Genomic DNA, 17,075 nt, shown 5'->3' with positions numbered 1-17,075 from the left:
AAAATAACCGTTGGGGATGTTGAAATGCCCATAGTTATTCTTGGGGACCCAGCCTACCCCTTAATGCCATGGCTCATGAAGCCGTACACAGGCAGCCTGGACAGGAGTCAGGAGCTGTTTAACTACAGGCTAAGCAAGTGCAGAATGGTGGTAGAATGTGCATTTGGCCGTTTAAAAGGTCGCTGGCGATCATTATTGACTCGCTCTGACCTCAGCCAAAGAAATCTCCCCATTGTTATTTCTGCTTGCTGTGTGCTCCACAATCTCTGTGAAAGTAAGGGGGAGACCTTTATGGCGGGGTGGGAGGCTGAGGCAAATCGCCTGGCTGCTGATTACGCGCAGCCAGACACCAGGGATTAGAAGAGCACACCAGGAAGCGCTGTGCATCAGAGAAGCTTTAAAAACCAGTTTCATGACTGGCCAGGCTACAGTGTGAAATATCTGTTTGTTTCTCCTTCATGAAAACCCGCCCCCTTTATTGACTGATTTTCTGTAAGGAACCCACCCTCCCCCTTCCCCCAGCTTTCTTTCAAACCAAATAAAGTCACTATCATTTAAAAATCATTTATTCTTTATTAATAGATTAGAAAAAGAGGGAGGGAACCCGGGTGGTATTTGGGAGGAGGATTGCTGGGAAGGAAAAAGCCACAAAGGAAAGGTTAAAAAAATGACAGCCTTTTGCTTGGGCTGTCTACTGGGGTGGAATGGGAAGGTGTACGGAGCCTCCCCCCCCGTGTTCTTACACGTCTGGGTGAGGAGGATACGGAACATGGGGAGGGGGGAGGGTGGAACAGGGGCTGAAGCGGCAGTCTGTTTTCCAGCAGCCGTTCCTGAAGCTCCACCAGACGCCGGAGCATGTCTGTTTGCTCACGCAGCAGCCCCAGCGTTGCATCCTGCCTCCTCTGGTCTTCCTGCCGCCACCTCTCATCTCGAGCGTCCCTCCTGTCCTCACGTTGGTCCCTCCTGTCCTCACGTTGGTCCCTCCTGTCCTCACATTCACTGGCTTCTTTCCTATACTTTGAAACTGTTTCCTTCCACTCATTCAGATGAGCTCTGTCACTGCGGCTGGATTCCATAATTTCAGAAAACATCTCGTCTCGCGTTCTCTTCTTACGACGCCTTATCTGTGATAACCTTCGGGATGGAGGAGGGAGACTTGAGGAATTTGCAGCTGCTGTAGGGAGGGGAAAAAAGAGAGACTTGTTTAAAAAGCTACATTTTGCAGAACAATGCTTATACTCTTTCACGGTGACCAACACTATTCACATTACATAGCACATGTGATTTCTGTGCAAGGTCGCATTTTGCCTCTTAATGCTGAGTGCCTGTGGCTTTGCTGCTAGAGATCACAGGTCTGGGCAACAGAATTCGGCTTGCATGCGGCCATGGTAAGCCATTGTTTTACAGCTTCTGCGCCCTCCTTTCCCACATACCAAGTATAGCCTGTAGAGTGCTGCGGTTTTTCTGTTAACATTCAGCAGCAGCAGAAAACAAACTAACCACCCCCCCCTCTCGCCATGAATTCTCTGGGATGATCGCTGTACCCCTCCCCCCCACCGCGTGGCTGGTATCAGGGAAGATCCCTGCAGGCACCAAACTAACCACCACCACCCCCCGCCGCCGCCCCCCTCCCGCCATGAATTCTCTGGGATGATCACGGTACCCCTCCCCCCACCGCGTGGCTGGTAACAGGGAAGATCCCTGCTAGCCAAACGCGAAAAACTCAGGGCCAATTTCCCATCTGTGCTTGGCTAACTGCAGGGAAGGATTTATTTTCCGCCACAGGCAAACAGCCCAGTAGGAACGGCCACCTCTGTCCCCTTAATTAAGTTCCCGTATTTCAACCAGGTTACCAGGAGTGATATCACTCTCCTGAGGATTACACAACAAGATAAAGAACGGATGTTGCTTGAATGCCAGCAAACACCGGGACCATACGCTGCCAGGCTTTGTCAGGCAATGATACCAGATTACTTGCTGCAAGCATGGCGTGGTCAAGTGTCCTACCATGGAGGAGGGAATAAGGATGCACTGCCCAGAAACCTTGTGGCAAGGCTTTTGGAGTACCTCCAGGAGAGCTTCATGGAGATGTCCCTGGAGGATTTCCGCTCCATCCCCAGACACGTTAACAGACTTTTCCAGTAGCTGAACTGACCGCGAATGCATCCCAAGTCCTCAGGGCAAAGTAATCATTAAAAACCGTTTGCTTTTAAAACAAGTTTTATATTTTAAAAGGTAAACTCACCTGAGGTCCCTTCCATGGGGTCAGAGTCTTGGGTACTGGCTTGGGAGGCTTGGGAGGGTACTTCAGTCAGGGTGAGAAAAAGATCCTGGCTGTTGGGGAGAACGGAGTGCTGTGTGCTCTCTGCAAGCTCATCCTCATCCTCCTCCTCCTCCTCTCCCCCATCGGCAGAATCCTCAGGCGTCGCTGATGAGACTATCCCCGACCCAGAATCCACGATCACAGGTGGGGTAGTGGTGGCAGCCCCCCCTAGAATTGCATGCAGCTCGGTGTAGTAGCGGCATGTCCGCGGCTCTGACCCGGAGCGACCGTTTGCCTCCTTTGTTTTTTGATAGGCTTGTCTGAGCTCCTTGACTTTCACGCGGCACTGCTCAGAGTCCCTATTGTGGCCTCTCTCCATCATGCCCTTGGAGATTTTTTCAAAAGTTTTTGCATTTCGTCTTTTCGAACGAAGTTCTGCAAGCACTGAATCCTCTCCCCATACAGCGATCAGATCCAGTACCTCCCTCACGGTCCATGCTGGTGCTCTTTTTCGATTATCAGACTGCATGGTTACCTGTGCTGATGAGCTATCTGTGGTCACCTGTGCTCTCCACGCTGGGCAAACAGGAAATGAAATTCAAATGTTCGCGGGGCTTTTCCTGTCTACCTGGCCAGTGCATCCGAGTTTAGATTGCTGTCCAGAGCGGTCACAATGATGCACTGTGGGATAGCTCCCGGAGGCCAATACCATTGAATTGCGGCCACACTATCCCTAATTCGAAATGTTAAAATCGATTTTGGCGCTACTCCGCTCGTCAGGGTGGAGTACAGAAATCGATTTAAAGGGCCCTTTACATCGAAATAAATAGCGTCGTTGTGTGGACGGTTGCAGGGTAAATTCGAATTAAAGCTGATAAATCCGAATTAAAGTCGTAGTGTAGACCCGGTGTTCAGCACCAAGAGCAGACCAAGAACGCCCAGATCTGCTGGGCTTCCAGAAAGGACAGGCAATCGAGGCTCCCCTTGCCACACAGCCGTGCTTCCACTGATAGATGAGGAGCTGTGAGAAGAGCTCAGGAAGCCTCCCCCGACCCTTACAACTCACTGGCTCCCACACGTCCCCCTTTCCCCACTCTTGCACCCCACTGGGTCCAGCACCATCCCCCTTCACTCATCATTGCTGCCCTCTGTCTCCCACACCATCCCCCTTCCCCCACCATTGCCCCCAGTGACAGCCCCTTGGGAGGATGTGCAGGCTACAGCCTGGGTGTGCTGGTCCCTGAGTTCTGGGCACAGCCACACCACCATCGGACAGCCCTGGCCCAGCAGTGACCCACAGGCTCTGAGCCTTGAGGGCCCAAACACCACAGGATGTGCTGCCCACCGAGGCCCTGAGTGGCTCTGCTCCCAGGGTCCTCGATTGCTCCAGGCCCATTATTAGGCCTGCAGAGGACACCAAGAAGTTGTCCCTGCATCTAGCTGGTGTGACGCTGGCAGAGCAGGTGCCAGCTCCTGCCAAGGCTCTAGGCCTCCGCTCAACACGGGCAGATTCATTGTGGGGAACCCGCCCAGCTCACCTCTGCATGCTGCTAGCACTGGTAAGTTAGGTTAGACTCACGAGAATGTGTTTACACTTCAGGAAACGCTTCCAAGTTGCTGGTGGCAATAATCTCATTCCTAATAACTGTATCCCCTGCTATCAGGTAAAAAGTAAATTGTGCTTTGAACTGTAAAAAATGTTTGCTGTGTAAAGGTGACCCCAGTCAGGAGGGATCCTCTCCTGCCCATCTAGGAGGCCTGTCAAAAGTAAAGGGGCCATTACGGGACATTGCAATACAAAGACTTTGTTATTTGCCCCCCGCACACCCATGAAGGAAATCCAACGAGCCGACAAGAAAATAATCTGTACCTGCCACTTATTGACACATATCTGCTGGGACAATGTAGGCAATAAAAGATAATCAGTTCCGTAAAACAGATCAGAAGTGAAAGAAGAACATTTTCACTTTCGATAAAGATGAATTCTTTGCTAATGGTGCCAAAGTAAACCAGAGCCGTGTCTAAAAGTGATTTTATCGAATTAGTCATTCCTGGATATGTTACACGTTGTCATTACTAACACGACTTAAAGTTGAGCAGAGCTTTCTTTTAGACCCGATTTCTCCAAATGCACTAAATTCCACCTGTCCTCACACTGGCCAGAAAATTACCATGCTGGTAGTGTTAGTGATGCAAATTTATGGTCATTTGTTCAAGGCAATCCTAAAATATGTGCCCCAACATCAAATTAAGATTTCATTTTAAAATGTACTGGTTCTTATAAGGAGATTCTTACCCCCAGAAATACAGCCTGGATCTACAGGTGTCAGTGGGGTTCCCTTGTTCGCAGCTCATGCACCCTATGGAGAACCAGCAACACAACGTAATGTTCCACAGGTCACTAGAAGTTTCTGATTTTATGAAGGCCGGTGCAGAGCGGATGCAAATGAGAAATCTGGGCCAGAAGCAGGATAGAAAGAGAGCACGTGGCTTCAAGTCTATTTTCCCAGTGTTCTCACTCTCACACACAGGTAGTTTCCGATTGCATTGAAAGGTAGAGTGCCAGTCGAGGGACTGGATAACAGACCTGGGGGTAAATTTGGGGACATTACCTAGTGATTCATTTGAGCCAAAGTCCCTTCCCCAAATGACCTGCTTCTGCTTTTCTTCATGCTGTAGAAGGGGGGTGCGACACGGGGAGCTGAGAAGGGAGACGCCCAGCGCATACACAGGCACACCGGGGAGGCAGGTGCGACTAAGGAGTGCAGGAGAGAGGCTCAGGGCACCGAGATGGGGGAGCTGACATCAGGGAAACCACTCTGGGGCTCAGACTCCGCTCACGGGCCTGCCCCGGCCATACTTAGTGTTCAGCACCAAGAGCAGACCAAGAACGCCCAGATCGGCTGGGCTTCCAGAAAGGGCAGGCAATCGGGGCTCCCCTCGCCCACACACCACCTCACTGGTTCCCACACCATCCCCCTTCCCCTAACATTGCTCCCCACAGGCAAAAATGCTTCCTGTTTTCGTCAGACGCCACCAGTGTGGTGCTCTGCTCTGTTCAATGTTGATGACAGTCTAGGGTTACCATTCGTCCGGATTTACCCGGACATGTCCTCCTTTTTGTACTAAAAATAGCGTCCGGGGGGAATTTGTAAAGCACTCACAATGTCCGGGATTTCCCCCCCAGGCAGAGCAGAGCGAGCGGCTGGGAGGGCTGCAGGGAAGTCCCGGGCTGGACTCCGGAGCAGCTGTAGAGGAGCCGGATCCGCCCTGCATTCTGAGCAAGTGTATCTGCACAAAGTGCAGCCCTCCCCTTTTGCAACTGGGAGCGGTTTCTGCCATGCAGCGTAGCAAAACGGGAGCGAGAGCACTTTGTGCTGATACAAGGGCAGCTCTCCCCTGCAGTCCGGTCCGGACCAGGGACCGGGTTTTGTTGTGCAGGGCCAGGGACCGGGTTTTGTTGTGCTGGGGAGCTCAGCCACGTGTCCGGCTGGCACAGAGCCCAACACCCTGTTCTGAGCAGCAGGGTAAGGGGGGGCAGGAGAAGGGACAGGAAGGTTCTGGAGGTGGCAGTCAAGAAACGGGGGGGGGGCTTTTTGGGGGGAGTGGAGAAAGTTTTGGGCAGTCAGGGTACAGGTAGGGGGTAGGGTCCTGGGGGGCAGTTGGGGGGGTCTTAGGAGGGGGCAGTTAGGGGACAAGGAACAGGGAATCTTAGGTAGGGGGTGGGGTTCTGGAGGGCAGTTAGGAGCAGGGGTCCCAGGAGGGGGCAGTCAGGGGACAAGGAGCAGGGGGGGAGTGTTTGGGAGTTCTGGGGGGGGCTGTCAGGGGGCAGGAGTGGGGAGAGGGATCGGAGCAGTCAGGGGACAGGGAGCACAGGGGTTTAGATGGGTTGGGAGTTCTGGGGGGGGCTGTCAGGGGGTGGGGAGTGGTTGGATGGGGCGTGGGAGTCCCAGGGGTCTGTCTGGGGGTGGGGGTGTGGATAAGGGTTGGGGCAGTCAGGGGACAAGAGGCAGGGAGGCTTAGATAGGGAGTGGAGTCCTGGGGGGCAGTTAGGGGCAGGGGTCCCAGGAGGGGGCAGTCAGGGGACAAGGAACGGGGGGAGGGTTGGGGGTTCTGGGGGGGCGGGAAGTGGGAGGGGCAGGGGCGGGGCTAGGGCAGGGCTCCTCCCGTCCTCTTTTTTGCTTGCTGAAATATGGTAACCCTACTTCCAGAGAAAGCTGAATCACAGGGGAATGATTAGAGCTGCTCAGGAATTTTTCTATGAAACATTTTTTCATCAGAAAAAGCTGACATGGTAAAACTGAAACTTTTCACAGGAACGGACCCGTTTTGATAGCCAATAACCCCGTGGTTAGGGCAGTCACTTGGGCTATGGCAGACCTAGGCTCACATCCCTGCTCTGCCTGATCTGCAGCGGCGCCTTGAAGCCAGGTCTCGCTCTCCCAGGTGAGTCCCCTAACCACGGGGCTATTGTGGGCTGGGTCTCAAAACTCTCAATCTCTCGGTTGGAGCTTTGTACATATAATGAAGAAGTCATTGGAGCAGGGATTCCCCCCACAGTTAGGTGAGGGCCCCGTGAAAATAGCAAAAGGTCTCACCGTGGAAGGGGGTTTTCTTAAAATCTCAAAAATGTTCTTGGGACGTGAAAGCTGTTTCCTGCCCAGCTCTACCGGTGACACAAATGCAGCCTTTGGAAACAACAGGACTGTGAGGGGAGGGGACAGCCAGAATCACACTGCAGGCTGCTCTCTGCTTCCTTTTTCAAACTCCCCCACTCGGGGAAATCCACTGTGAGCTTTGAATGGACATTGAGTAAGATGGAAAACTAGGCTGAGCCTGGTGAGCATATCATGTCCAACTTTGGCTGGTTTTATGTGACCCATCCCAGCCACCAGGAGCTATCCTGCTCATACCGAACACCTGTAGAAGGCTTCTGCTCCACGGACAGCAAAGAACCTGACAGTGGAGAGTAAACAGCATTAGCCCACTTTTCCTGAGAGGAAAGCTAAGATGCAGAGACTTGTTCGAAGTCTCACCATCTCCCAGTCTGGGGCTACAGCCATAGGATTGCGCTGTTCCCCATACAAGTGGGTATTTGCAGAACTGTCAGCCATAGAGGGTAGCAGCTCCCCTACAGTGAGGGACATGGAAGTAAAAGATCCGAGGCTTGGCAGAAAGTAATTAAGACTAGGGTAAGGTCCTAAGTGACTCGGGAGCCTAGCTCCAATTTTCAGAAGTGACTTAGACACTTGGGAGCCTAAATCTCATTGGACTAAGTCTCATTGGACTCAGGTTCCTAAGTCACTTTTGAAAATGGTACTTAGGCTCCTATGTCACTTAGGACCTTTTGAAAATGTTGCCTCTCCTCTATATAACATACGTTCGTAAGGATTCTGCAATACAGAATGAGCTGGGACAGATCACTTGCTTCAATACAGTTGCCACCCACACAAAGACCTCAAAGACCCTAATCAACCTTTAGTTGCAGAAAGTGATTTGCATAAACAACATTTTCCTTATCTAAACAAATAATTCTGGAATATGCAAAGGGACCGAGCTGCATGAAAGACAAGCAGGCTGTAAACATTTCCCTTAAAGGGAAAACATTTCCCTTCAAGTGTCAGTCATTTTAGCTCACATAAAAGTTCTTTTTCAGTTAAAGGAACATTAACAAAAATCCATCTACTCCATTTGCCCCACCTGCTATTTGTAGTTTCTCATCCTCCAAATTAAGCAGGCCCCATTCAGCACCAGTAAAATTGATAACGTGACTTTTGTAAATGGGATTTAAGCGCCTAAATCTCACAGTTGCTTCTGAAGATGTTATTCTGCAGGCTTACATCCCTCCCTATTCCGCAAATCACTTAAAGCCCATGCTTAAGTACTTTGCTGAACAGGGACGGACTCCTGAATCAGGGCCTGAATGACTTAGTGGAGTGTTTGCACTTTTGCACAATAAATGAAATTTGGTTCTGTGCCGCAGCTTTTGTAACCTAAATTTCAGCTGAGAGCATAGTGTTTACAATCAAGGTATAAGTGACCAATCCACAGCCCATTGATGTCAATGGACTGACTACCATTGATTTCAATAGGCATTGGATCAGGCCCTCAGTCCTTCAAAATGAAAAGAAACTTTTTTTTTTTCTTTATGGTGGATAAAAAGGGCCTGAAAGGGATTTTGTTTAGTTGTTTTATTAACATTAGAATTCAGGTTTTGTCAACATCACTTTCCCTAGAGCACTCTATGGACAACTGGAGAAGTGGCAAGATGGTGGTATCATAGACACAAGGTGAGTGAGACTGGATTAACTGTGAAGGGGAGTGGTTTGTACTCAGACTGCTTGGAGTTATTTGGTCTGAGGTTTTTTGAACATCCATTTAACTAAAAGACTCTCACCCCGGCCTGGTCCACGAAGAGCTGCGAGGCTCCCGATCCATGTCTCCGTGTCCTCCAAGGGACACTTGCTGCAAAATCAGGGAAGGAAAGACTTGATTTTCCTGGGATTAAAAAACAAGCAGACAGAAAAACTCTTTATAGAAATCCCTTTCAGGCTTTCTTTATACACCCTGATGGAGTCAAAAAGGGCACACGCCCCGTTCCTGTATCTCTGGATTTACAATGGCAGAGTTGGCAGGTCCTCTCCTACGGGATCAGCTGGGTTGTGACAGAGTAGGTGCGGGAGAAGCGAAGGGGGGGTATAAACACAACTACCAGTGTGTCCCTCCACTACTCGCTTTGGACGATGTTACAAACTGTAAAGGAGGAAGCTCATTTCACAACCACCACCCTCTCTGAGGATTTGCATAAGAGCCTGTTGTTGCAGTACTAGGACCTTTTACATGCTGTGTGTATATGATGCCATCCATCGCGGGGAGAAAGCTAAACAGCAGAGTTGCCAAGCCAAGTTATAGCTCTGTTATCCAGTGGGTTCCTGACTCTTATATGTTAATGCAGCTGTTCACCAGATTGAGAACTTCACTGTACCAGCTAAGCTCCAATTCAGCTATGCACCTTCTGCACTATCATGAAGAGTGAGCTCACCCATCTTGCAATCAGGAAAATAGTGTGCACAGCCAAATGGGAAGTGGGCAACATGTGGCATGGTACCCTGCCCAGAGACTCAACTTCAAGGTAGCAAGTGCCACAAGCCTGAGCCTGCACTGGTGTGTACACCAGGAGCTGGGAACAACTACAATAATTGGTGTGTGTCCCTCCCACAGCTTTTTATACATGGTCTAATCCACTACCTTGGCCCACTCCCAATGGGCAGTAAAATGGACCAAGCAATGGACCCAGTCTTCTGCCTAGTGAACCAGACGACAGGAAACCTGCATCCTATTCTGTGGCGGAGGTCTTGGGCGAGTCATTTCACTGCTCTGCGGTTCACTTTCCCCATTTGTAAAATGGAGACACCTGCCTCTCCTTTGTAAAGCGCTCTGGGGCTATTAATGGAAGTGCTATGGTGTCCGTATTATTATTCTCCTGGAGGGAAACACATGGTCCTGGGAGACCGGCACTGTTAGTTCACTGTTATAAAAGCAAGTATAGCAGAAAACAGCATATTAAGGACTGACTCCGGACCCATGTGGAGAAGCGGCTAGCAGAGTATGAGGAGCTGCAGGCACGGAGCTGATATTCTCAAGCACCGTCCAGGTCAGACCAGGACTAGGCTTGCAGACCACCCCACGAGTGCTCTCAGCCTGCTCCCTGGCGATCATCGCAGCTGAGTGTGTGTGCGGGGTGCCAGGGCTGGCCAGATGGGGCCCGCAGCGGAGCTGGGATGTGCTGGGTTTATCGTCTATGGGGGATTTTTACACAAAGCTGAGCTTTCATTTGGATACTTGTTTGTTCTTCCCAGGAACACAAGGGAAAGGTTCCTTTTTCCTAGGCAGCACCTAAATCAGGCAGCCAGTAGAAGCCCCTCCAAAAACAGCCCTTGCCCAGGCTGTGAACTTCCCTTCCCTTCCCTCCTCAACCTCCACACCCAACCTCCACACCTAGGGTTACCATTCGTCCGGATTTACCCGGACATGTCCTCCTTTTCGTGCTAAAAATAGCGTCCGGGGGGAATTTGTAAAGCACTCACAATGTCCGGGATTTCCCCCCTCCCCCGGCAGAGCAGAGCTGGGAGGGCTGCAGGAAAGTCCCGGGCTGGACTCCGGAGCAGCTTCCTCCTCCCACCCCCCCCCTCCCTGCATTCTGAGCCGGCCGGCAGCTCCTCCTCCTGCAGCCCGGTCCCGCAGCACTGTGCAGGGCCAGGGACCGGGTTTTGTTGTGCAGGGCCAGGGACCGGGTTTTGTTGTGCTGGGGAGCTCAGCCATGTGTCCGGCTGGCACAGAGCCCAACACCCTGTTCTGAGCAGCAGGGTAAGGGGGCCAGGGAGGTTCTGGAGGGGGCAGTCAAGAAACGGGGGGGGGGCTTTTTGGGGGGAGTGGAGAAAGTTTTGGGCAGTCAGGGTACAGGTAGGGGGTAGGGTCCTGGGGGGCAGTTGGGGGGAGTCTTAGGAGGGGGCAGTTAGGGGACAAGGAACAGGGAGTCTTAGGTAGGGGGTGGGGTTCTGGAGGGCAGTTAGGAGCAGGGGTCCCAGGAGGGGGCAGTCAGGGGACAAGGAGCGGGGGGGTAGGGGGCTGGGAGTTCTGGGGGGAGCTGTCAGGGGGTAGAAGTGGGGAGAGGGATCGCAGCAGTCAGGGGACAGGGAGCAGAGGGGTTTAGATGGGTTGGGAGTTCTGGGGGGGGGCTGTCAGGAGGTGGGGAGTGGTTGGATGGGGCGTGGGAGTCCCAGGGGTCTGTCTGGGGGTGGGGGTGTGGATAAGGGTTGGGGCAGTCAGGGGACAAGAGGCAAGGAGGCTTAGATAGGGAGTGGAGTCCTGGGGGGCAGTTAGGGGCAGGGGTCCCAGGAGGGGGCAGTCAGGGGACAAGGAACGGGGGGAGGGTTGGGGGTTCTGGGGGGGCGGGAAGTGGGAGGGGCAGGGGCGGGGCTAGGGCGGGGCTCCTCCCGTCCTCTTTTTTGCTTGTTGAAATATGGTAACCCTATGACAGTCGGCTGCATGTGTGTGTTCCCTCTGTGTGCTGCCCCGGCTCTGTGCAGGTCACTGACACAGCAGACTCCAGGAGAACTCCCAATGGCCACAGACTCTCATAACGTCCGAAGGCACCCGGCCAGGTTTATTGTCAAACGAACCACAGGAATAGTTCCCCGCAAAATACAGGACATCCTATGATGTCCCTGAGAATGGACCGGCTCGGTCAGTGGCGGGACTCTCCACTGCCCCGTAGGCCAGACAAAGACATCCATTCGGGGATGCATTCTTATACACAGGGACAAACAGGTTACACATCTCTTCTGACGTTCTGAGGTACAGCCCCTCTACGCATTAGGGTGCTGCCTCTCTCCTGGTACAAGTTGGTTCGAACAAACAAGTCTATCCATCATATTGTCCTTCTCACCCTGTCTTTAGAATGGGCCTGCCTGTTCCTTCTTATCTCTGTGGAATGTGTTTGTACTAGGATGTTCTGGCACACGTTCATCTTATCCGTGTTTATATGTGTCTACGTGCTTTTAGAAGCCTTCTTCTTGCTAACTTCTGTGAGCCGGGCCTGCCTCGGCTCACAGCTTAACTTTGTGTTAGCAAAGTCTTGACCATTACTTCAGTTCAGGCCTCAGGCCTCAGACCGGGCCTCTGATACAAGGGTTTATGTTTCAGGGCCTCATCTTACCACACCTGTGAAAAGGTGACCCCAGTCAGGAGGGATCCTCTCCCCCCCATCTAGGAGGCCTGTCAAAAGTAAAGGGGCCATTGTGGGACATGGCAATACAAAGACTTGTTATTTGCCCTCCTCACACCCATGAAGGAAATCCAATGAGCTGACAAGAAAACATTTAGTACCTGCCACTGTTGACACATATCTGCTGGGACAAAGTAGGCAATAAATGATAATCAGTTCCCATAAAACAGATCAGCAGTGAAAGAAGAACATTTTCACTTTCGATAAAGATCAATTCTTTGTGAATGGGGCCAAAGTAAACCAGAGCTGTGTCTAAACCAGTGGTTCTCAAACTTTAACAACCTGTGAACCCCTTTCACTAAAATGTCAAATCTCGCGAACCCCCTCCTAAAAATGAATATTTCCAGGAATTTTCTCCTTCACCTGAGCATAAATTATAAAAGGAGTGCTCTTGGAAATATAAAATTTGTTTTTATGACATGCTTATTACACACTCTTTATTAATAATTATTATTTATCATTACAGTATTTTTATTACATTATGAAAATGGCAACATTCTTCCAAGATCTCACTTCCGTAGCTTGTATCACTTTGAATAAGCTGTTATAAGACAAGGCTCCTATGTTTCATCAAGGAGTATCAGATGTGAAGCAGCATGAAGGTATTTAGGAAACCAACTCAAAGGGTTCCTCCTACACAAGCATTCAGGTCTTGAGCAGTCCAGGCAAAGAACGCACGTTACAACAAAGCTTCAACTTGTTCTTCATAATAATTTTATAAACAATACTAGCTGCCTATTTAATTTTAAAAAACAGCAAAAAATATCCCCCTCCCTTTCCATTTCTTCTAAGGAGTCTTGAAGTTTAAATCTCCTCCGTGTGATAGAGATGCTTGCTTTGATCTGCTTAGCTCTTGGAAGTCTCCAGGGCTCCAGGCTGCCAGTCTCGTGCTGCCTAGGGTCCCTAGGGACAGCTCTGTCCCCCATTAGGGATTTTTTTCCCCGAGAACCCCCTGTAACATTTTGTGAACCCCCAGGGGTTCCCAAACCCCAGTTTGGGAATCACTGATCTAAACATTATCTTATCAGATTAGTAACTCCTGGATGTGTTACAACTTCTCTTTACTAACACAACTTAAAGTTGAGCAGAGCTTTCTTTTTAGACCCGATGTCTCTAAGTGCATTAGAATCAGAGAACCATACAAGATTAGGGTTGGAAGAGACCTCAGGAGGTCATCTAGTCCAACCACCTGCTCAAAGCAGGACCAACACCGACTAAATCATCCCAGCCAAGGCTTTGTCAAGTCGGGCCTTAAAAACCTCTAAGGATGGAGATCCCACCACCTCCCTAGGTAACCCATTCCAGTGCTTCACAACCCTCCTAGTGAAATAGTGTTTCCTAATATCCAACCTAGACCTCCCCCACTGCAACTTGAGACCATTACTCCTTGTTCTGTCATCTGCTTCCACTGAGAACAGCCGAACTCCATCCTCTTTGGAGCCCCCCTTCAGGTAGTTGAAGGCTGCTATCAAATGCCCCGTCACTCTTCTCTTCTGCAGACTAAATAAGCCCAGTTCCCTCAGCCTCTCCTCATAAGTCACATGCCCCAGCCTCCTAATCATTTTCGTTGCCCTCCGCTGGACTCTCTCCAATTTGTCCACATCCCTTCTGTAGTGGGGGCCCCAAAACTGGATGCAATACTCCAGGTGTGGCTTCACCAGTGCCGAATAGAGGGGAATAATCACTTCCCTCGATCTGCTGGCAATGCTCCTACTAATGCAGCCCAATATTCCATTAGCCCTCTTGGCAACAAGGGCACACTGCTGACTCATATCCAGCTTCTCGTCCACTGTAATCTCCAGGTCCTTTTCCTCATTAGATTGCACAGGTGTACTCACACTGGCCGGAAAATTGCCATGCTGCTGGAGTTAGGCCATGTCTACACTACCAATTTTTGTCGACAAAAGTGATGTCGACACCCAAAAGTTGATATCAGAATTCCATATCCATAACTCCCTCTCTGGGCAAATCATATATACAGTGTGGGGACCATCATCCACAGTGTGAGCAATGCACTGTGGGTCCAGCTCGACACCTTCTGTCGCTAGGTGTTGTGGGAAGGCAGAGAGTATCGCGGCGCATCCTGGGGCTGGGCTAAATGTCCCATGATGCATTTTTCTGTCCCACCACTCCATGGGCTTCCGGCTTTCTTTCACAGCATTTTTGCAACGGCCCTTCTTTGCTGTGCACCTCGGCAACTTTGTGAGAAGGGATGGATCCCGCACTGCTATTCTACGCTCTGTTAACTGTCCTGAAGACATCGCGGATGGCAGTGCAGTTAATCGTGAAGTTCCTAACTGAAGAAGACTCGCAGGCGCCCGACATTCTGCGTGATACGGGTAAGAGCAATTTTAGATTGCTTTTGGCAGTCACAGAGCCGCTACAGAATGGTGGGACTGGGATCGCATGGTCATGCAGGTGTGGGATGGCGAGCAGAGGCTACAGAACTTTTGGATGCGGAAAGCCACCTTCCTGAAACTGTGCACGGAGTTGGCCCCAGACCTGCGGCGCAAGGACACCAGAATGAGAGCTGCTCTCTCAGTAAGCGATTGCTGTGTGGAAGCTGGTGACTCCAGACTGCTACCGGTTGGTCACGTATACATTTGGAGTGGGAAAGTCATCCATTGGGGCTGTGTTAACGTGTAACCCTTCTGCCAGGCCGAGTTGATAGCAGCAAGGGCCGGGTTCAGTACATAGGGGTCCCCTCCCAACAGCGTGACACAAAACCAGCTCGAGCCCCCATCCAGTGACTGGGAAAATCTTACACACACCCCTGGGCGCCTCAAAGAGGCAATACTTCCCCTCTCGCAGGCACAGAGCCTCGGTGTAGCAGAAAATGTTTAATAACATGAGGTAAACAACATAGCATTAAATTGGGAAAACACCACAACTAGAGTTCATAGACCAAATCATGAGCGAGGACCCACCCCAGCAAATTGGGCCGTGTCCTTTCCCGTTGGTTCTTGAAACCAGCAACACAAAAATCACCCGAAGTCCCAAAAGTCCAACAACCCCCCAAAGTCTCTTGGGTCCAGCAACCCAAGAATCACCAAAGTCCCAAAAGTCCAACAACCCCTAAAGTCTCTGTCCCTGGTCAGTGCAGCCCCAGAGTAAAAGGGGGGCATGCAGGGTGTTAAGGGGCACCTTACGTGATCCGAGGCCGAACGGCCGCCTCTCCATGGGGTTCCGCCGCAGCCTTCACCATGAGCCAGTCCACTTCCTGCCGTCCCACAAACTGCTCCGCTCTACAAGCTGCTCCGCTCTGCTCACCGACCTGTGAGCCGCTCGGCTCTGCTCACCGTTCCTTGGGCCGCTCCAGCCGTCCCCACAAGGCTCCGCTCTGCTAGCTGCTCCTCCAGCCATCCCCACAAACTGCTCCGCCAGCCGCTTAGCAATATAGCTTCAGGCTCCCCCACTAGTTAACACAGCACTCAGTGATCTCAGCTCTTAGTGATTTCAACTAGTAGTAGGGGAGCCCCGGTGCTAGTGCACTATTGGCCCAAAGTGAACTCAGCTCACCAGCCTGTAACTAGACTCCTAACAGAATCAAAGTTAGCTCTCACGTTCAACAGTGGAGAGAAGAAGAAATGCTATTAGTGTTTCAGGCTTACAAAAAGGGGCCTACACCACCAGATACAAATATCTGCCCCCAACTTCTCTAATTCACTAGGTTTTGTAACCCATGCCCCTTGTCAAGCAAGTGCTACTTAGGTAATGGTGAGTCCTTCTGTCATACAACAGTTCCACTGGCCTTGATTCACCGAATCAGGGTAACAAAACTTTATTCTTCCTGCCCCAATAACGGAGAAACTGGGGATCCCACACCAGCCAAAGTAACCACTTTCAGTTGCTGTGGTTTCATGCCAGGCGAGTGGGTGTGCCTATGCAAACCAGATCAGCCCCTGAAGTTCTTTTCCACACTCGCCATAATTCACCACCAGATGTCAGGGTGGAGCTCATCCTGACTCTGCTTACATCCGCAAGTGTGCCAGGCAATAAATCGCATCCTGCTACGGAGGATTGTGACTCTGGGAAATGTGCCTGAAATAGTGGATGGCTTTGCAGAAATGGGTTTCCCTAACTGTGGAGGGGAGGGGGCGATGGATGGTACACACATTCCAATTTTGGCACCAGACCACCTTGCGACGGAGTACATCAGTAGGAAGGGGTACTTCTCCGTGGTGTTGCAGATGCTTATGGATCACTGTGGGCATTTCACTGACATCAACACAGGGTCAGGTCTAGGAAGGTGCATGACAGATGCAAGCCGTGACTTTCTTTCCAGACCACAAGATTATCGTGAGAGATGTTGAAATGCTTATCTGGTGGAGACGCTCGGCCAGGTGAGTGAAGTGTTCCTGAAGGCCACAGCTGGCAAAGCCTACACAATGCACAGAAGCGGGATGGTTAAATTCACGCGTAACATTGAAACATGTCAACTAAATACATCTTTTGCAACATTGCAATCACTTTCACACTGACCTTAGCCAGGCACAGACACACAGCGAGAGACAGTCCCTGCCCCAGCTGAGATCAGGGCCCCGTTGTGTCGGGCGCTGCACAAACACACAGCGAGAGACAGTCCCTGCCCCAGCTGAGATCAGGACCCCGTTGTGCCGGGCGCTGCACAGACACACAGCGAGAGACAGTCCCTGCCCCAGCTGAGATCAGGACCCCGTCGTGCCGGGCGCTGCACAGACACACAGGGAGAGACAGTCCCTGCCCCAGCTGAGATCAGGGCCCCGTCGTGCCGGGCGCTGCACAGACACACAGGGAGAGACAGTCCCTGCCCCAGCTGAGATCAGGCCCCCGTTGTGCCGGGCGCTGCACAGACACACAGGGAGAGACAGTCCCTGCCCCAGCTGAGATCAGGACCCCGTTGTGCCGGGCACTGCACAGACACACAGGGAGAGACAGTCCCTGCCCCAGCTGAGATCAGGGCCCCGTTGTGCCGGGCACTGCACAGACACACAGGGAGAGACAGTCCCTGCCCCAGCTGAGATCAGGGCCCCGTTGTGCCGGGCA

At 51.4% G+C, this 17,075-nt stretch overlaps 1 protein-coding gene across 1 annotated transcript; it reads right to left on the bottom strand.

Annotated features, from left to right (window-relative positions):
* Positions 1–600: 600 nt before the first annotated feature.
* On the bottom strand, positions 601–3,161 carry LOC135974690 (SRRM2 protein homolog rsr-2-like). The gene is made up of 2 exons (XM_065563136.1): positions 2,246–3,161; positions 601–1,174 (listed from the first exon to the last, which is right to left on the bottom strand). The coding sequence occupies exons 1-2, from the start codon at positions 2,790–2,792 to the stop codon at positions 660–662; spliced, it is 1,062 nt and encodes a 353-aa protein (XP_065419208.1). The 5' UTR covers positions 2,793–3,161; the 3' UTR covers positions 601–659.
* Between the last annotated feature and the right edge of the window lie 13,914 nt (positions 3,162–17,075).

Source organism: Chrysemys picta, chromosome 12 (assembly GCF_011386835.1).
Source record: "Chrysemys picta bellii isolate R12L10 chromosome 12, ASM1138683v2, whole genome shotgun sequence".
In the NCBI taxonomy this organism is placed as follows: domain Eukaryota; kingdom Metazoa; phylum Chordata; order Testudines; family Emydidae; genus Chrysemys; species Chrysemys picta.
Note: the sequence above shows the minus strand (reverse complement) of the source record. Positions and strands in the feature narration are given on the sequence as shown.

Excerpts from the sequence above, each read along its gene's own strand:
- LOC135974690 (XM_065563136.1), bottom strand. The coding sequence starts at position 2,792 with ATGCAGTCTGATAATCGAAAAAGAGCACCAGCATGGACCGTGAGGGAG. Across the intron at positions 1,175-2,245 it reads CCCCATGGAAGGGACCTCAG|CAGCTGCAAATTCCTCAAGT; the intron begins GTGAGTTTACCT and ends CCCTCCCTACAG.